Raw genomic sequence first — 17,680 nt, 5'->3', positions numbered from 1 at the left:
CATGTTGAAGGCTATGGCACTCTCCCTGTGTGTGCTGACCTCCTGCTAGCTAGAGGAGCATGTGGAAACATACTATTCCTCTTAAGCTGAGGGAGATTAATTAGATGTATATAGAAGGCCTACTTCTCATTTCATAAGAGGCCTCTTGACTGAGTACCTTAGTCTTAGCAATAAAAAAACCCAACAAATAGAATTATGTTGTCAATGTACCAAAATATGGTTGTGTTTTAGTCATATTAATTTTTACTGTCTCGAGGACATCTGGGTAAGTATGTGGACAATTGGATTTTTGGTTGAAGGAAGACATCAGAATTGGACTTAGGAACTTGATTGTAACTGGATATTAGCAGTCATAAAGCTGTGAAGCTGTTAAAAGACAGGGTTGTCTTCTCAGGGCAAAAGGAGGAACAGAATTACTCATGGAGTCCTGGAGATGACAAGTGTCTAATGTGTGAAGATCAGTGAATGGACAATATGAAAAGGAATGGCTGGGGCCTTAGCTGAAAAACATGCCAAGTAGCTGCACTGAAATCAAAACAGGCAGAGCAGTCACAAGACAGAGGTATATGTAGTGACGGTCTAGGTACCCTCAGGTTTGCTCTGAGTCAACCTCACTGGACAAAAAAAGAATGAAGAAAATACATTTGTCTAATCTTATAGATTTCCTTTCAAAACGAAATTCTTGGTTCAAGGGCTTACCAGGGACATTATGGAACAAAACAAACAAATCCAGGAGTATAATTCCTGGTATATATGTGTACTGTTCCATGGTAGCCATTATCCTTCTGAGAAATGCAGTTTTTGAGACATTATATCATCTATTTAACACAAAATTTGATGTGAAACCATTTTACCTTTAACTTTAGCAAAAGTACATTACTACTAAAATTGAAAGCAGAAGACATAATCTATAATTTTTATGACATAGCCCCCAAAGTCCATCAGAGTAAAATTCTAATATTTTTGTTTTTCATTTATTTGATGTTCAAAGGGGAAATTAAGAGGCTTGTTGCTTCCTTATGAAATCCCTATTTAAGCAAGATCTAATAATGCAAAAATAGTCTTATCTCTATATTTTAGTTGAAGTAGCTTTTATTGCCTGTCTACGTCATTTTGCTCAAGACTCTGGTTTCATATCGTCTAATTAGGACAAAAGCTGGAGCATCATTGATGTTTCAAAAAAAATATAGGTATGTTAGATAATGAAGACAAAATATATGTATATTTTCAGACTCAATTTTGGATTCTGGTTGCCATAAGACTGGGCATCCATTGTCCTCACAATTTCTCCTATCTCCACAAGGTTGGGAGTTCCAGTGTTCTTCCTAGCTGAAAGCAAATACTTTATTTTGCTTTGTTCACAGAACATTGACTGTCAAGTCCTTTGTCTTAATGATTCTGCTTTAGGGAACTGTCAGTTAATCTCTGGAGGGACCATTATGACAAATTTCTGTAATTAGATTATGATGCAAAGGTTTGTTTAGCTACAATATTAAAAAATATAATTATGATTTTGGAGAGTACGACCTCAATCTTTCCATCTTGTACATTCAACTTCCCTTTCAATGCTGGCTGTCTTTAATTTCTCCTATTGTATTCATTTTCTTTTTAAACTTTGTGAGTATAATTAAAACTAACCTACCTTTGAGAGCCCTGAGTCCTCACATAGCAGAATAAATGAAATATGGACACAAAGACTGAGCATATAAATTACTTCTAAAAAGAAAAATGCCTTTTACATTGAGCTTTTGATTTTCTTTAATTTTTTTCTTTCTAGAACTTGATGGCTATTTTTTCTCTCTAGTCCAGTGATCTTGTTATTAAAGCATTCTTGTAATGGTAATACAGCAAGCATGCTTCACATTTATTAACTAAATTCAACTACACTGAAATACCAAATACTCTAAGGCTGATATTAAAAAAAAAAAAAAAAAACACTTTTCAAATGATCCTTCTTTATACTAGCAAAGCACCTTGGGGTGTGCAGGGGCCAGAGGGTTTCTTAGTTGTCTTGGGTGACATTTAGGAACTATGAAAAAGGGGTAGAAGTAGCTTTGCCTCTTTTGTAACAAATATTCATAAATATAATAAGGATGCCACTCTGAGTGCAGATTCCCATAAATCAATGACATTAAAAACATGTGCAGAACAATTTATATGAGAAAGTGGTATGATTAATACAATAGAGTCAACCCTTGACCTAGAGAAAAGGTTATAAGGATGAGGCAGGAAAGAAATGCACAGAAAACTGATTTAAACCCACAAACACCCTGAGACTCATTGGAGTGTGTTGAACAAAGTAATGTTCTTTTAAGTTGCTACCATCCTTGAAAATAATGTAACATACAATCACTTTTGTGACATAGTTAAGTTTTTAAAAACAGCTATGACTCCCGGTTATAAATACATGAAATAGAATCAAGGCATTTTATTATTATCTAACCTTACTTCCTCGTTATGTAGAGATGGGTACTGAGGCCAAGGGACTCTTCGGGCACTCGCTCAAGGCTGAATGACATGAAAATATCAGCTTATACTGAATTCAGGATAAAAAAATGATAGAGCTTTACATTTTTTGGTGCTATTAAGAAAAAAATAGGTATAACTCTATCTATGCTATTTACAAAAGTCATATAATTTAGCCTGAAGCTTAAGCAAGATCACAGTGGGGTGCTTCTGTTTTCCTTGGATTTTGGGTCAAATATGATATTCAATGTGTCTTAAGGTAAGTTCATTTTAAGACTTATTTTTGTCAAATTTGAAGTTAATTTCTATTTCGTTTTTCTCTCTAGCCCCAAGATAAATCAAACCTTCAACCGATGTGTTTCCTCCCCATGCCAGACAAAGGTAACTGTGCCTTACAGAATAAACAATATCTTTCAAATAAATTGCAAATTTAATTTTTTTGTTTTAATTGTTAGAAATTGTTTAATATCTTAATTTCTTTGAGGGGCAGCCCTTTTAGCTCTTTTGAGATACATATTATTTAAATAGAAATGCTTTACACCACTCTTTATACATCTGACTATGTAGACTTGGAGGGTAAAAAGTGATGGTTATTTTTTGAAGTGGTTATAATATACAGAGGGAAAGTGATTTTTCAAAAGGATGCCTAGTGTAAATAAAGTCTGAAGAAACTGGTACCTTTTGTTCTTTTTCTGGGACGATCATTGTCATTGTGCATTGTAGAGTACTGGAGGAGTTGAAACAGAAGAGTATATGAGAATCATGTCCTTGCCTTTTGTTTTTAAAGCAAGCAACAGAAAGTCAAGTGAAGATGCCATCTTTTTGCCCCTCCCCATTAATATTATGTCATTAAAATTGAAGCAATTTTACAGAAGGTTTTATGGGCTCTTTTGTGTTACTCAGGGACTCCAGATATTTTTCTGATTAAGGAAATTACTTCTACGATGACATAAAAAGTGATACACTTGTTTTATATCCCAGGTCAAATAGCTTGTAGGATCCTGTAAGAGTAAATACCAGGACAGGAATTCTCAGGTCATTAACATAAAAAGGCTCCTTGGCACCCCACCTGTCATAGAACAAAGTGTCTGACCATTTCTCATGGCTGGGTTCCTGTGGTGCTTTTCTTAAATAATCAGTCCCATTCAGGCAGAGATTTTTAAGGTCCCTGATCTATTTCAGAAGTGGTATTTTTTTTTTTTTTTTAGCAGCTGAATGGCTGTGTAAGGCAGAATGAGTTTGAAGAAAGTTTAGAAAAGAGCTTGGTATATCCCCCAAGCTGTCTTTCTTCATCCATGTTTCCTAAAGGCTAGAGAAAAGTCCACCTATAACAGCAGTGTCCTTGGGCACTCAGGTGATCATCTATTCCTGCTCTGTACTACCTGGGAGTACCTGGGAGCTGGTATACAAGTGGTCATTGTATTTAGAATAGCCTTATGAGTCTTAGAGGGGGAAACTGGTCAGAACCTTGTTTGCATTTTTACCCTTCAGCACTAGATATAGATGTTTTTATACTTTGATTTTTCTTCTTTAAACTCTATAGAATGTAAAAATTATAGTAAGTGAAAAGATCCAGGTCAACATTGGAATCAGACAATGTACCCATTGTGTATTATCTTTAGAGGGTTTTTCAGAGTCCTTATTAGAAGGCATGCTTCACTCTCTTACTCTGTCCCCAATGAATCTTAATGATCACAGTGGCAAGGCACAATTTTTGAAATGAGGAGAGCTTTCTCCTTAAAGAGCTGTTTCTAGTGGGAAAATATTACAGGCCTCAAAGCACAGGAACCTCTGTCCTGAGAGGGTATCTAATTTGCGGCCTTTTGGAGAGATCTGATTCTCAGTGGTCACCCTCTTGCCTCTATTCAGGAGGAGGGGACTTCTGTTGATTGTCATTGCTAAGTTCGGGGGTAGCCTGTGCTCTCTAGGAGAATTCAGCCTGTGGTTACCATGTCTAAAGGAGGTCATATTGAGCCTGGGTCACATGGAGAGGAACAGAATCCACAGAGCCTGGGGTGTCCGAGAGCCACACTTGGGGGAAAGAAACTCCAAAGCTCAGTAAAAAACCACGAATCTATTTAGATGCTATGAACTCAGGCTCCTGAGGTAAGTTTTGACCCAATTCCTGCAGGTTAATATCAAAACATTGTCCTGCAGTGTGTGTGTGTGTGTGTGTGTGTGTGTGTGTGTGTGTGTGTGTGTGTGTGTGACTCAACGCCAGGTTCTGACCAAGGGAAAGAGAAGTAACCCGCAAGAACACAGGAGAGAAAGGCCTTTATTGACGCTCTCCCCTTTGGCCTACATGTGGACATGTAGAAGGAACACTTGGTCTCAATCTCCCTGGAATTGATACCAAGCTTGAGTGTCTGAGAGGATGGAGGCCAACAAGAAAAGAACAGGACTTGAGCTTTGAGGGGGAGTGGTGGGGGCCCGGCAAAAGCATGGGGATACAGAGAATGAGTGTGGAAAAATTTGAAACATAACTAAAAAGGATGCTGGGGGACAGGGAAGACAGGGGAGGAAGGGAGGGGGAGAGGCGGAAAGGGAGAAAGAGGGGAGAGACAGAATATAGAAGAGGAGCCCTCTTCTTGCTTTGCCCAGCAGGCACAGAAGAGTCTGTAGAGTCCAAGGTCGCACAGTCCTCTCAGCTGCCTCGCTCGCTGAATGGCTGGCGGTCCGCAGCATCCCCGCCTCTGGCCACCGCAGCCACAGGTTTACGGTTCCGGGCAGCAGCGCCCCTCCTGAAGCCAGCTGGGGCTCCCTACGCTCTTCTGCACCCACCGCTGCCCTACGCACCTCCCTGCCTCAGTTCTCACCACTCCCCTGGAGGCTGCTCTCCTCCCTATGGCCCCCTCCCCCAAGGGGGCGCTTCGGCCACCCGAGAAGCGGCCGGAGTCATTTCTCCCTAAGGGCCAGGAGGCCCGCAGAGAGCCCGAGAGCGGGATCTATTTACATGGGGTATTAATTAGTCTTTGAGGAACCGTTCACCCACGTGCCAATGTAATTGTCGGTGGCCGGACTGTAGGCACCGCCAGCCGCCAGCCGCCGGCCGCCGCCCGGAGGAGAAAAGCCGCTCACCGAGGCGCGCTGAAACCGCGCTCTGCGGAGCGTCCCCCGGTGGCCGGGCAGGACCGCGGACAGCGCCCACGACGCCAGTCCCTTGCTTGCTTTGGGGCTTTCTGGCTTTGCTGGTGATGCTGCAGCTGCTTCCAGGGCTAGCAGCTTCCAAATTCTCGCCACCACACCCCTCCTTCTGAAACTGGGACTCATCGCGCCTGTTGTGTGGCTTTTTTTTTTTTCTTCCGAAAGGCCCGCGTCTTATCGCTCAAGTTCAAGTCCGGAGGACTTGCTCAGTCTCCTCCCCTTAAGTCATTCTCCATCCTCTGGCAACCGCTGAAAGCCAGGAGTCCTGGGCTGCGGGCGTCAGTGCCAGCACAGGCAGTCCGGGTCGGTCGGGTGCAGCAGCCCGGCGCATTCGTCTCTCTCCCTCCCTTTCTCTCTTCCTCTGTCGTCTTCTCTACCTGCCCCTCCTTTTCTTGCCTCTTAAGTTTCCTGCACCGGGAACCCAACTGTGCCAAGCCTAAGCTCCCGCGGACCAATCCGGATCGCGACCCCAGCACTGGGACAACGACTCTGCCAAGGCTGGACGAGGCAGCTGGACCCGTCCTCGCCCGAGCATGGAGACGGAGCTCCGGGGAGGGCACGTCCCGGGCGCTGGAGAAGCCAGGCCGTGGTAGCTCCTCCATGGAGCCTGTTCAGAGCGGTCCTTGCTCGCTGCATTTGCCTCCAGTCCTGTGCGGTAAGTACCGGTCGCCTCCACTGTTCCTGGCAGGGACACCTTGGGACAGGGTGGTAATCACTAGGAAAGGGTAGGTGGTGTAACTCTAGTTCGGCATAGAGCACGTCTGATAGGTGACCCTCAGAGTCCCATGCAGGTTTCCACTGTGGAAGTTAGTAACTGGCTGTGCTCCTTGGCTCTAAAAAGTAGTGCTAGAGATGTGACTGTGTGTGTCTATCTCTCTGTTATAGGGGTCTCGAGTGGGTAAACTGAGCCCCGCTTTTCTGTATGCAAATTGCATCCCCTTCCCCCACCCCCATTTCACCTGCACCTAATCCGGGTCAGCTCTACCTACCGCTTTCTCTGCCCGCGTCCCCCTCACTCAGTCTCTTGCTCGCTCGCTTTTGCTGTCTCTCTCTGCTGCTGTGTAAGTGTATGAACCCTGCCAGGGCTGGCGAAGAACCAGCCGCCGCCTTTAGTCCCAGCCTCCCGCCAGTCAAACACTAGGGCAGGTCTGGCAGCTAGAGACACTTGGGCTCCTAACCAGCCTGTGAGCAGCTCTCTGTGTGCCTAACCTCCATCGGCCTCAGCGGTTCGGAACTGGCACTCCAGACGCGCCGGGAGCTGGGAGCCCCCCGCCACCGCTCAAGCCCGCCCGCCCGCCCGCCTGCGGACCGCACTTGTTTCTGGAGCTGGATTGACTCGCTTTTCAAATCTCCGTGACCCCCCCTCCCAGTTTTTGGCTCCATCACTCTACATCAAGACCCTCTTCCCCCCGCTTGATCATCAGCCTTGTCCGTGTGGTCATGGGATGTCTAATTTCATTTGTATCTAGGCTGCTGAGAGCGCTCCCTGATCTGTAAAGTGGATGTCAGGTGGATCTATGTTTTTGAAGGAACAAAGACTCAGCCAAGGCACCGCCAAGGAAGTTTGAGAGGAGGGAGGATGCAGGCTGCGTGCTGGTACGTGCTTCTCCTCCTGCAGCCCGCCGTCTACTTGGTAAGTCGTGAGTTGGTCCAGTGTCTTTGAGATTCCACCCTAACCGGAGGCCAAGCACCTGGGGCGGGGGTGGGGTGGGGGGCACCGAGGAGGGCGAGGCCGCCAGTTCGGTGAGAGCTGTGCGCCCAGAGACAGTGGAAGAACTTTCGGAAGCCGTTCTTTGGATTCCTGCGGGAGTTTTCGGGGCTCTCGTCCCCATTTCTTGCTTTATTTCCCCATCTCCTGATGGTGATTTTCTAGCCGTACCCTACACGTCCAGAAATCAAAGAGGTAGTGAGTGGGACAGGGTGCCTTGGTTCCGAGGGCGGAGAAAAGTAATGGGGAGTGTGAAACTCTTGGCAGCAGCCCTTAAACCACCTAGTTTAAATGAGAGGAGGTGGATGGAGGTGGGGTTGAAGATCTGAGCAGGTATCTACTCACCGCCGCCACCTCCCCAGTTCGGATTTGCCGTACGTGAAGAAGTGCAGTCAACTTCCTGAGACTTGCAGACTTGCAGCTGGTGTCGGTTCATCCACCAGACACACAGTCAACGACCCGTTAGGTCAGAGATACACCTGCAAACACATGCCCTCCCTCTCCTTCCAAGGTCTAGTTTCTCTCAGATAACTGAACCTCTGTTTTAACCTGGGGTTTCCTTTTAGGAAACGTCAGGCCTTTTCACTAGGGAGAGAATCTCAGCCACAGCCTCTGTCCGGGTTCCCCCAGAAACAGTTTTCGGAGGTTTGGAGTCTGAGAAGAGGCGCAGGGCGGATCGCTTTGTGTGACTTGGGAGTTACGGGTATCACAGCGAGCCCAGGGGAGTGTGATTTCTCGGGTCTGATTTCTCAGCGGGCCAGGGACACTTGCATTCTGCCGGCGAAGTTGAGCCTAGTGCACCGAATCCCAGAGTTGATCCCGGGCCGCGGGAGTGCACCAAGATCTCAAGGTGTTCTGTGGAGGAGGGTCGCGGAGCGCAGGCGCTGCAGTAGCAGCAGGAGTTTTCTTACCCGGCTGGATAAATGGACTAGGTGTGCTGTTAGGGTCTTTTATTCCCAAGAGCTTCAGAATCCACAGCCTGGAAGCAATAGTGTACGATCCCTGCAAATGGCCGTTTTTTTTGGCCTTTGCTCGGCCTGCGATCGCAGGACTTGAGAGTTCTGCGAATCCGGTACATATTTGCGCGCGCGCAAGTGTGTGTGTGTGTGTGTGTGTGTGTGTGTGTGTGTGTGTGTGTGTGTGTGTGTGTGTGTGTGTGTGTGTGTGTGAAATGTATGTACCCGGTTCCGGCTTCCGGCTGCATCTCAAGAACCCTCTGTGTTGCCAGTCTTTGCACCTTTCTCGCACGACTGTAGCAGAAGCAGACGCCAGAGGGCGCTGCGCATCAATGTCCTCGCCCACAGGACACCTTGGGGGTAAACAGGTGAAAGCAGGGGCAGCCAATCCAAGAGGACAGCTTTTCTGACTGTCGCGGGTCCGTGCTTTCCCCAGCAGAACGCAGACCGAGTGCGAAGTGTCCTTCCCATTGCCCACCTTCCGTCATTATCGCTCCTACCTGTGTCCAGTAAGCCCACTGACATTGACGACCCGGAGTTGGAGGGCAAAAAGTTCCACCAAAGGACACACAGCCTTTTTTATTGGGTGAGGTGGGAGGGAGTGAAAAGTGAAAGGCAAAAGCCTCAGGGGAGGGACGCCAATGATTCTCTTGATCGTCACAAGCGTGCAGTCCTCTCCGCACACCTTCAGGAATGATTTGAAGCTCAGGAGGACTGTCGCTGTCTTCTTCCCTGGCCTGTGCTCACACACACAAGGCCAGGGCTCTCGGCTATGGTGCAGTTTATCGCTTGAAGCAAGTATTTCGATAGTCTGAAAAATAATCTATCAAAAGCAGAAGTGAAATCAATACGTTGTGTTAAATTTTAAATGTGTGTGTTGGCAGTTAAAGCGTTTTCCACTCATTACAACAACAGTGCTGGATTTATTCTAATGCGCCGCGTTCTCAACAACAAGCGCATTAATTCTCCTTTAATTGTAAACTGGGAGCATTTGAAAACCATTCAGTGTGCAAATTATGCTGATTCAATTACCGTTTAGTTACAGACTTCATTACCTGAATGCCTTTTGGCAATACAGAGAAAGGAGACAATTTTTCCAATTTCACTCAAAACAATACGAAATGTGAACAATAAAACAGAGAAGGCGATTTAGGAGTCCATTCTTTTCTCTCCAATCTAAAGTTGTTTTGTGTGTCGAGGATTAGAAACCACACACACCACAAAAACAAAAGGCTGGTGGCTGTGACCCAAGACAGTATTCCAGGGATTGCAACCCCATAGGTATTTGCCAGGAAAATTCCAGGCTGTTTTCCTGGAGGTGGAAGCTGACTTTCACCATAAAAATGGGCTCCAAAGGATGAATCGGGCAGTTAATGTTAGGGTGGTTTTAGGTAAATGAAGGAGGGACTCTTGATTAAAACTCTGTAGCAATGAACAGATGAAAACACGATAAAGCTCCTTTTCATTAGTTTCATTAAACATCAGCTCCAGCAAGGGAACCAAGCATCTATTCGTGACTGTGCCCCAGAACATTTCAGCCCTTTGCAAAATCCTGCAACAGATGCACACAGGTTATCAGCTAAACTCCAAGAAGTCGAGGTGGAAGAAAAAAAAGAAAAAAAAACCCCAAAAACATTATTTTATTTTTTTCCCTGACCATTCACAAGCCAGGGAAGAGTTAGTAATAATTTGCTCTTGTGGATTGCACCTACAGTTAACTGACTAGAGAGCACTTTGGGGGCTTGCCTCCTAGCTAACGTTTTCAGTACACCTTTCCTTCATGGGTGTGGGATCTCAGCCATGTTTCTCAAGGAGTATTTCCCACAGTTTGAGCCAGGCTTTTTTAGATAACACCTATACAGAAATAGTTTAGATTACTGCTTATAGAACATGGATTTAAGTGTTTCTGAGTTTTGAGAGTCATTCTAATGAGGATGTCTCTGTCTGGCAGATCATATACCACAATCAGCGTGTGAGTGAATGCTTGAAAAGTGTGTTTCTTGGCCCAGAGGTCTCTGAATGCCTGTCCTAAGTTGAAGGTTTTTATTTACTGTGTGTTTATTGAGAGATGGGTCTGTCATGTTTCACACGGGAAGGTCAGTTTGTATTGCAATGGGAAACTGATTACAGGCACGTCTGTAGCTCTACCTTCTGACCCATTGTCTTGAATTCTCAAGTTTCACCAGGCAAACTCCAATGCAAAAAAAACAAAAACAAAAACAAAAACAAACAAACAAACAAACCAAAAAAAACCCCAAACCAACCGAACAAAAAAAGTAGGAAGCCATCTTTTAAAAATAAATGTAAGAAAATTTCTGTTTACTAAATGTTGTGAATTTCAGATTTAAACACCTGACCAACAGGAGGAAATCTATGGTGTAACTTGTTATTTTTATTAAAGTCCTGCAGGTTTTATTCTCTATCAGTTCTGGGTTGATTCCAGGATATGTTAAATATGAGATAACCAGACTATAGCATTTAAACTGAACTAAAGTGCACATGGGGTAAAGTAGACAAATGTGGCTTCTTGTTTGAAAAAGAGGGAGTAGGGGTTATAAGCCATTTTATTCCCATGGATTGAGTTTAAGACCATACCAGGGAACAGGGACAGATTCTCCCAGGAAAGAATGTGACACTTTCTTTATTTGGGGTAATTCTCAAATAGTAAAGTGAGTCTGACAGCATTCCTGGGCATGCAAAAGTTACTCAGAATTTGAGTCCAGAGAATCTGACAAAGAATGGATGCTGTTGCTGCAATCATTTGTACGTTAACAACACCATCCTTATGAAGAGGCCTCATCAATTTTGCTAGGAATTACAATACCTGGTAACTTGGTTGCTTTCTCAGCCAAAATAGGCAAGAACTGGAAAACATTTCCAAACCTTTGACACAACATTTGAGTTATCTGTTTGCACAAATTTAGGTGTTTTATGCGTGTGTGTGTGTGTGTGTGTGTGTGTGTGTGTGTGTGTGTGTGTGATGCTGTGACGTGACTTCTACATTAGTTATTTAGCTGAATTTAAAAAGTATTGACTGTATTCACAATGCCTCTACTTCTGAACTGTTAGCAGGTAAATCATTAGGTGAATTTAACTCAACATGAAGGTGGCTGCTAGGGACTATGAAGGCAGAAGGGAAAACAGGAGAGCAGGCACCCAGATCTGGTCTAGTCTTTGGACTAGGTCTGTGTACTTCCTGTCCTTTGGAGAATAAGGTAGTTGCTCACCAAAAACTTTCCTCAATTTGAAATTACTTTATGTAGTAGATAACAATAGCTATTCAGTCACGATGAAAGTGTTTTCTGTTAAAGCTTGTTCTTGGAAGCAGCATGAACAATTCCTCCTTAGGCCACATTTCCTCTCCTTTCTGTCCCAGAGCACACTTGCAGACACAGGATCAAGCTCAGATCATTTAAGGAGCCTACACCTCAGCAGTGTAGCAAGAGGTCCTGTCCTCTGAGTCCCAAAGTGCTGCCCAGGCCTGTGCAGGACACATAGAGGCCCTCCCTGCCTCAGGGTGCTTTGACAACAACAAGCTCAGTCCTGCCTTGGCCTGGAAAGCAGCTCTTGGAGGTGTAAGAAGCACTTGGGTGGTTCACCCTTCTGTCCCATTTACAGGAGTCTTGTGGCCTTGGGCCTTGTAGTGAGAGCTTCCAAGACACTGCCTTCTACATTGGGCACAGGAGGGAGAGAAAAACCAGAATTTCACCAACTCTGTCAGCAGTATGTTCCCAGAAAGCTATTAAATTTGTGGCTCCTTTTGTGTGAGGCTGATTTCTATTTGGCTTTGAATTGTTGAGGGCTATTTCCCCCTTAATGAAAGTGTTGTCTGGGTGAAAACTATATCCGGTGGAAGGGAAATTGGTTGATTTTTTTTAAGATAGGTGCCCAATGTCCTACTTTCCTATCCGAGGGAAGATTTTCTGCAGACTACAAAAATTGACAGCATTGTCCAGGTAATAACCACCGTCGACAATATTTTCAAAAGGGCATTTGAGTGATGAAAGCATATGGATATTGCTTTTTCAAATAAGCAATTCTCTGTTCTGGGCTTCTTTGATTTTATAAGGGGTGGGGGAATGGAGTTGGGAGCAGCGGGGGGAAAGGGCCACACACTGGCAAAGAGATGCCTGCTTCCTGTTAGGCCAGTCCTGGAATACCGAAGTGTTCCTCGCCTTTAGCTGGAGTTCCGGGATCCGAACAGACCGCGGGCCGCCGAAGTCCCCCAGCGCGGCGGCGTTGATGTAAAGAGTCAAAGGGGAATCCCAGGAACAAGCAATAACATGCCTTGCACTCCTCTGCCCTTACAGCAGGACAGCGCAAGCCCTGCGAGTCGGCCGGCTTTCAAGCGGCAGGGTAGAAAGTGCGCATTCTTCTTTTAAACAGAATGTCTAGCTTTGAATCAGTTCAAGAAAGTTCCCTTGGGACAATTCTGTCGTCTCGAAGCTTCAGCTCTCATTTTAAGACCTAACAGTTGTCACCATTTTAATTAAAGAGAGGCGGGCAAGGCTGCTAGCCGGCGCCGTCGGGTCAGCGGCTTCTGTGCGCTGCGGAGTCGTAAGGCGGGCCCTGCTGTCGCCTCCTGCCGCCTTCTCCGGGTCACCGTTCATCCAGGCCCGCCTCTAGTTTGCTGGAAGTTGCGGTCTTGATTTATCCGCTAGTCAAGTTCGAGATCGGCTCTTTTTCACTGTGTCAGCACTACCCCCTCCCGGAGCTTGGTAAACACACCGCGCTCATTTTTCTGCTGCAGATTGGCATGTTGACGACTCTGCTTGAAGGAATGTGACAATAAAGTGGGGAACCAAAGCTTGGCAAGCACTTAATCAAGGATAAAAAGGTTCCGCTGTAAGGATGTCACTCAATTTATTGTGAAAGTCGAATGAATTACGTTTAATGAAAGTGCTCCCCAGATGAATATTACCAGCAATTTCCTGAGTTGGCTCTGTCAGCTTGAGATGAGGAAATGCCAACCCAGATCAGAAAAGAGCGCCTGTCTCAATTACTATGCAAGCTTTCCAAGAGCGGCTTTTTATTGAGATGATATGTGTTGGCGGCTTCTTCTTGCCCCTCGCGCGCGCCCAAGAACGTTTGTTTATTTTTCAACTTTGTCGTCTGCCCTCCCCGGTCCTGGCTGTTGTTTAAACTTCCGATGAGCTCACTGCCTCTCTGCTGCCGGCTGCAAACCTAATCACCTCCTCTGTAAACAGCTTTCCCAGAGTGCTTTATTTACTATGGAGGTGGTGTGTGTGTGTGTGTGTGTGTGTGTGTGTGTGTGTGTGTGTGTGTGTGTGTGTGTGTGTTGGGGGGTGGGTATACAGACAGAATTCCCTTGCTAGATTGCCCTTTACCTTACTTAGACAGCCCCTCCTTCTAGTCTGGAGCTCTGGAGGGTGGAAACCCAGGAGTTGCGTGGAGCACGGGTAATGAAACTGAGCGCTGAGAGGGGTCCCAGGAGCAGCAAGAGGGCAGCACGAGCCCCTCAGGCTGAGCTCTAGAAAAGCTCTCCCAGTTCACTCTTCCTTTAAATGAATGAGGGTATTTTACTGGCTCAAGCCGGAAATGGGATGGGAGTGAAGTGGGGGTGGGGATTCACAGGCCCAGGCGGAGCACATCGTCTCATCTGCATGAGAATGGGGAACCGGGAGGCTTTTCTTGTACTGTTTCTTTCTCCTACAATGTGACAAATTGTTGCTTGGAAGAGCCAAGTGTTCCTTTAGAAACTGGCTGCCGGGGGCTTTGCGCGTCCCCGCGGAACCTGCCTCCAGTCCGGCCTCATCCACTTTACCCCGGCGCCCTAATACAAGACCTGCAGCAGCCAAAGGCTCGACCAAGGCCAAGTACACTGTTCCCGCAGGAAGGAGGGCTCTTCCCTCACACACCAGGCCCTAAGTCCTACTCTCGCCGCCTCCCCCTGCTCCCAGATGATTTGGAAGACCATATCAGTCATCTTTGTAATAACTGAGAAACTTTCTTCGACGTAATAGTCTTCATCCCCTTCACTCGGCGACTCACTCCTCAACCCAAAGCTGCCTTGTCCAGGCTAGGAAGGTTTCAAGCCCTAGTCAACCACACTCACGTACTTCATTGTCTACTTTTTGCCTCCTGTGGTCAGGAGAAAGCCCAGCAGGTTTTATGAAAATACGATTGCAGCTCTCTCTCTTGCCTTTGGACCTCATGCCATTACATGAAAACATTGCTTCTGGGAAACTTTTGGTCTCCTTCACCGACCTTCAGTGCTCCTGGCGATGCAGGGTGGTCAGCGGCGGTTCTCCAGCGGGAAGTGGATTGGAGCGCGAATGCGCCGGGTGCCTCTTCCCGGCCTGGAGAGCGATCTTCAGCACCACGGCCAGTGCCTCAAGCCCCGCCCCGCCTGGTGCTCAGGGCCTTCCCGCAGTCCTCCTTAAAGCCGAAGTTAGGATGCTCGCTGTCTGCGGACGTCCCTAACCACCCCGGCGCGATTTAAAAAACCCACTTTCTCCTGCCAATCATCTAGGAACACCAAGCTCCAATCGCTGGGCCCCTAATGTGTCTGTGGTCAGAACCTCTGGTTTACAACCCCCTCCTCGGACTCCGGTTTGGGGTGGGGAGTCACGTGGTTATCAGTTTATTAGGGGCGGGGGCGGGGGCGGGGCACGAGAATCCTGGTTTCTCTCACTTTTCTTGTTTATTAAATCTATCTTTCCCCCAAATCAGAAACATGTATCACGTAATGTGCAGCTAAAAGACTCTTTAGCAATGTGCAAGTCACAAACGAGGAAACTGAGGCGTCGAGAGTTAAACCGTCTTTCTTTTCCCAGGAGCAAAATCGTTTGGGCAGAAGGTATATCGGCCCATCATCACCCTCACTGAGAAGTGACTGGAGCTACCTAAAGGCCCTGCTAGATAAGGCGCCTTTAAAATATTGAGCTCTGAGGAGGGGTGGGGGTGGGGGTAGGGGGCTAGAAGAGTCCTAATTATTATGAATTTCTAAAGGATAGTAATTATTCACGGGGAGCAGGACAAACCACTGCCTGGGCAAGGGAATCGATATATTTGCTATCGAAAGTGCCTGGCTCGCCTTTAATGCAGACGAATGGGGATGCAGCCTCATTATTTTCCGTGGTTAGGTTCACCGGCGTGGGGCCTGATGCAGCGTGGAATCTATCATCATTAGAGTTCCTTTTTATTTAACAAACAACAACAATCCGACTTAACCTCCCCTCTCAAAGACAACAATAACAAAAAGCCGTCCGCATCATCACACAACAGCCCTCCTCCCCCACTCCTCTGCTCCCCTGGGGCTTCTCCGTGCACTCTGGAGGTGACTCTGCAGACACTAAAGTGTTCGCGGCGCACAGCCCCAGTCACACAAGCTGATGTGACCCAGAAATAAACTCGATAGTACCGGGCGCTGACGCTAGGGGTTGTCTGTGTCAAAGGCTAAGGTTGGTGTGGAAGTTGGCTGATTCTCTTGTCTCAGCTGAGTCAATCTTTTCATGCCATCGGATTCCTCAAATCCCCGCAGTATTCAAGGAGGACCCCTAGCAAGCAGTGCTCCCTCGACCCCACAGGAGAAGTCAGCTCGTAGAAAGATGGGTTCCAGAGAAAGAAAAGGAAGGAAGGAAGGAAGGAAGGAAGGAAGGGAGATTTTGGCGCATTGTCCCCCGAGTGTTCCCCAGGTTCCGGGTGAGGCAATCCCCACCTAGCTTCCTCTCTGTGAAATTCCATCTTTTTGCCTGTAGGCCAGTCTTCCACAATATTCCAAGACCTAGCTAGGAAAGGCCCCCACCTCCACCACTGAGGGCACTGAACCAGCCAGGGTCCTGCCTCCTGGATTACAAGTGTTTCTCAGTTTCTCCTCCCTTCTCCAGACTTAATTCCCTGGCATGATCCTCACTATTCAGAGGTTTCCGGATGTTCCAGTGAGTGGCTTCCGGTATGAAACTTATTGGCAGGCAGCCATTCCCTGAAATGTTTTAGTTACTATGGTTAACTGAGGCATGTGTGTTGGTTTGTGAGTTCTGGCGTTCATGTGGTAGGTCCCTCTTATTACAGCTCAATGATTGCACAGAAAACAGATGCGGACCTAAGAAAACCTAACGCCTCCTTTGTTAAAGTAAAACAATTATAGTCATAACAACAACAAAACAAAACAAAAATTGTGGACTTAAAGGCATTAAACTAAAAATATCTGTCCACCCCATTCGACTTCCTTTTCTTTGGAGCATAACCATTCCTGGTGTCTGTGGTTCCCTGAATACCTGTATTTCCTTGTTCTTAGACACAGCCAGCCAACACACTACCAGGACTGTATGATCTACTGACATCATTTCCTCTCACCACCTTCATTTTTAGAGGCTTTATAATTAAACTCTGTGAGATATATGGAACATACATCCAGGGGAGAGCCTTTTTATTTATATTTATGTAGCACACCTACAAGGAAAATTAAAGAAGTGCTTATATTGAAGTAATAAGCCTGCTTTGATATCAGCAGAAATGTCCTTTTAATTCAAAACTAGAGAGCCATCTCTGTGAGACCAGACCCCACAGTCGCACCTCTTTACAGAGAGGCCCCACCAACGTGAAAAAGACATTGACTAGCTTGTACTAACTTACATGAACAAAAGGCCAGGCTTCTACTTACTAATAACAGGCACTGTAATGAGTGCCCTCTGGTGTGGGAAGCTCAACAGGAAGAGCAAGTTGCCTCCAGGCCCCGCCTGCCTCTCCACACCTCTACTCCACCACAAGGTGCAAACTCACCTCTAACAGGGTCTGACAGAGACAGCATGGTGAGCCACAGTGGAAACGGGCAGAATTTTGATAAAATTGAGTCAGAGACTAAAAACAGGAGGCCCTGATGGTTCCCTCTCCAAGAGGTTACTGTTTCAGAAGTTGTGGTAGAAAAGCTTAGAGGAATTTTCTTGCTCTTGAAGATTCCTTTTCTTTTACAAAGCAAACATGGTACACAGAACACACCAGAGGTAGGTTTTTGTTTTTGTTTTTCTTTTTAACTTCTTCAAAGGAGTCGGTAGGAAACTATTGTGGGGAATTTATTTTCCCCCACCTCCTCCCACCCCACAAGTTCTTGTTTTTACATTTTTGCCTTGGGGTTCCCAGCAGGTTTTCATTAATACCCACCCATCAGTATTTTGATCTATAGTATGAAAATAATGTTAACTGAGAAAAATCACTGGCGTGGTAACTGGAAATGCAGCCGCATATATAGACTCCGATTGGACTTGGAATTCAACCCCTCTCCTTGTAACCTTGTAGCTGGGTATTATTAGAGACCCACAGGTATATAAAACAGCTTATATAAAATTAATGGACTGCTTTACATTCACAACCTCCTACTTGTGAAGCCCTTGTAAAATATTGCACCTGTTTAAAATAGGAAGATTATAAAGTCAAGTTTGCTGTG

The 17,680-nt window shown here is 46.1% G+C and overlaps 1 protein-coding gene across 2 annotated transcripts in view; it reads left to right on the top strand.

The window, feature by feature from the left end:
* The first annotated feature begins 5,108 nt into the window (after window positions 1-5,108).
* Window positions 5,109-17,680, top strand: part of Nxph1 (neurexophilin 1) — a 294,908-nt gene continuing 282,336 nt past the window's right edge. The window contains exons 1-2 of one of the 2 annotated variants that reach the window (XM_028869861.1): window positions 5,109-6,265; window positions 7,080-7,243. In XM_028869861.1, the coding sequence (XP_028725694.1) occupies window positions 7,190-7,243 (54 nt within the window). In that variant the 5' untranslated portion in view covers window positions 5,109-6,265; window positions 7,080-7,189. Of the gene's footprint in view, window positions 6,266-6,864; window positions 7,244-17,680 lie in introns of those variants that run through there. The other variant, XM_028869862.2, reaches the window with a different exon arrangement.

Source organism: Peromyscus leucopus, chromosome 3 (genome assembly GCF_004664715.2).
Source record: "Peromyscus leucopus breed LL Stock chromosome 3, UCI_PerLeu_2.1, whole genome shotgun sequence".
NCBI lineage: Eukaryota > Metazoa > Chordata > Mammalia > Rodentia > Cricetidae > Peromyscus > Peromyscus leucopus.
The sequence above is the reverse complement of the archived record's forward strand: the minus strand, read 5'-3'. Positions and strand labels throughout refer to the sequence as shown.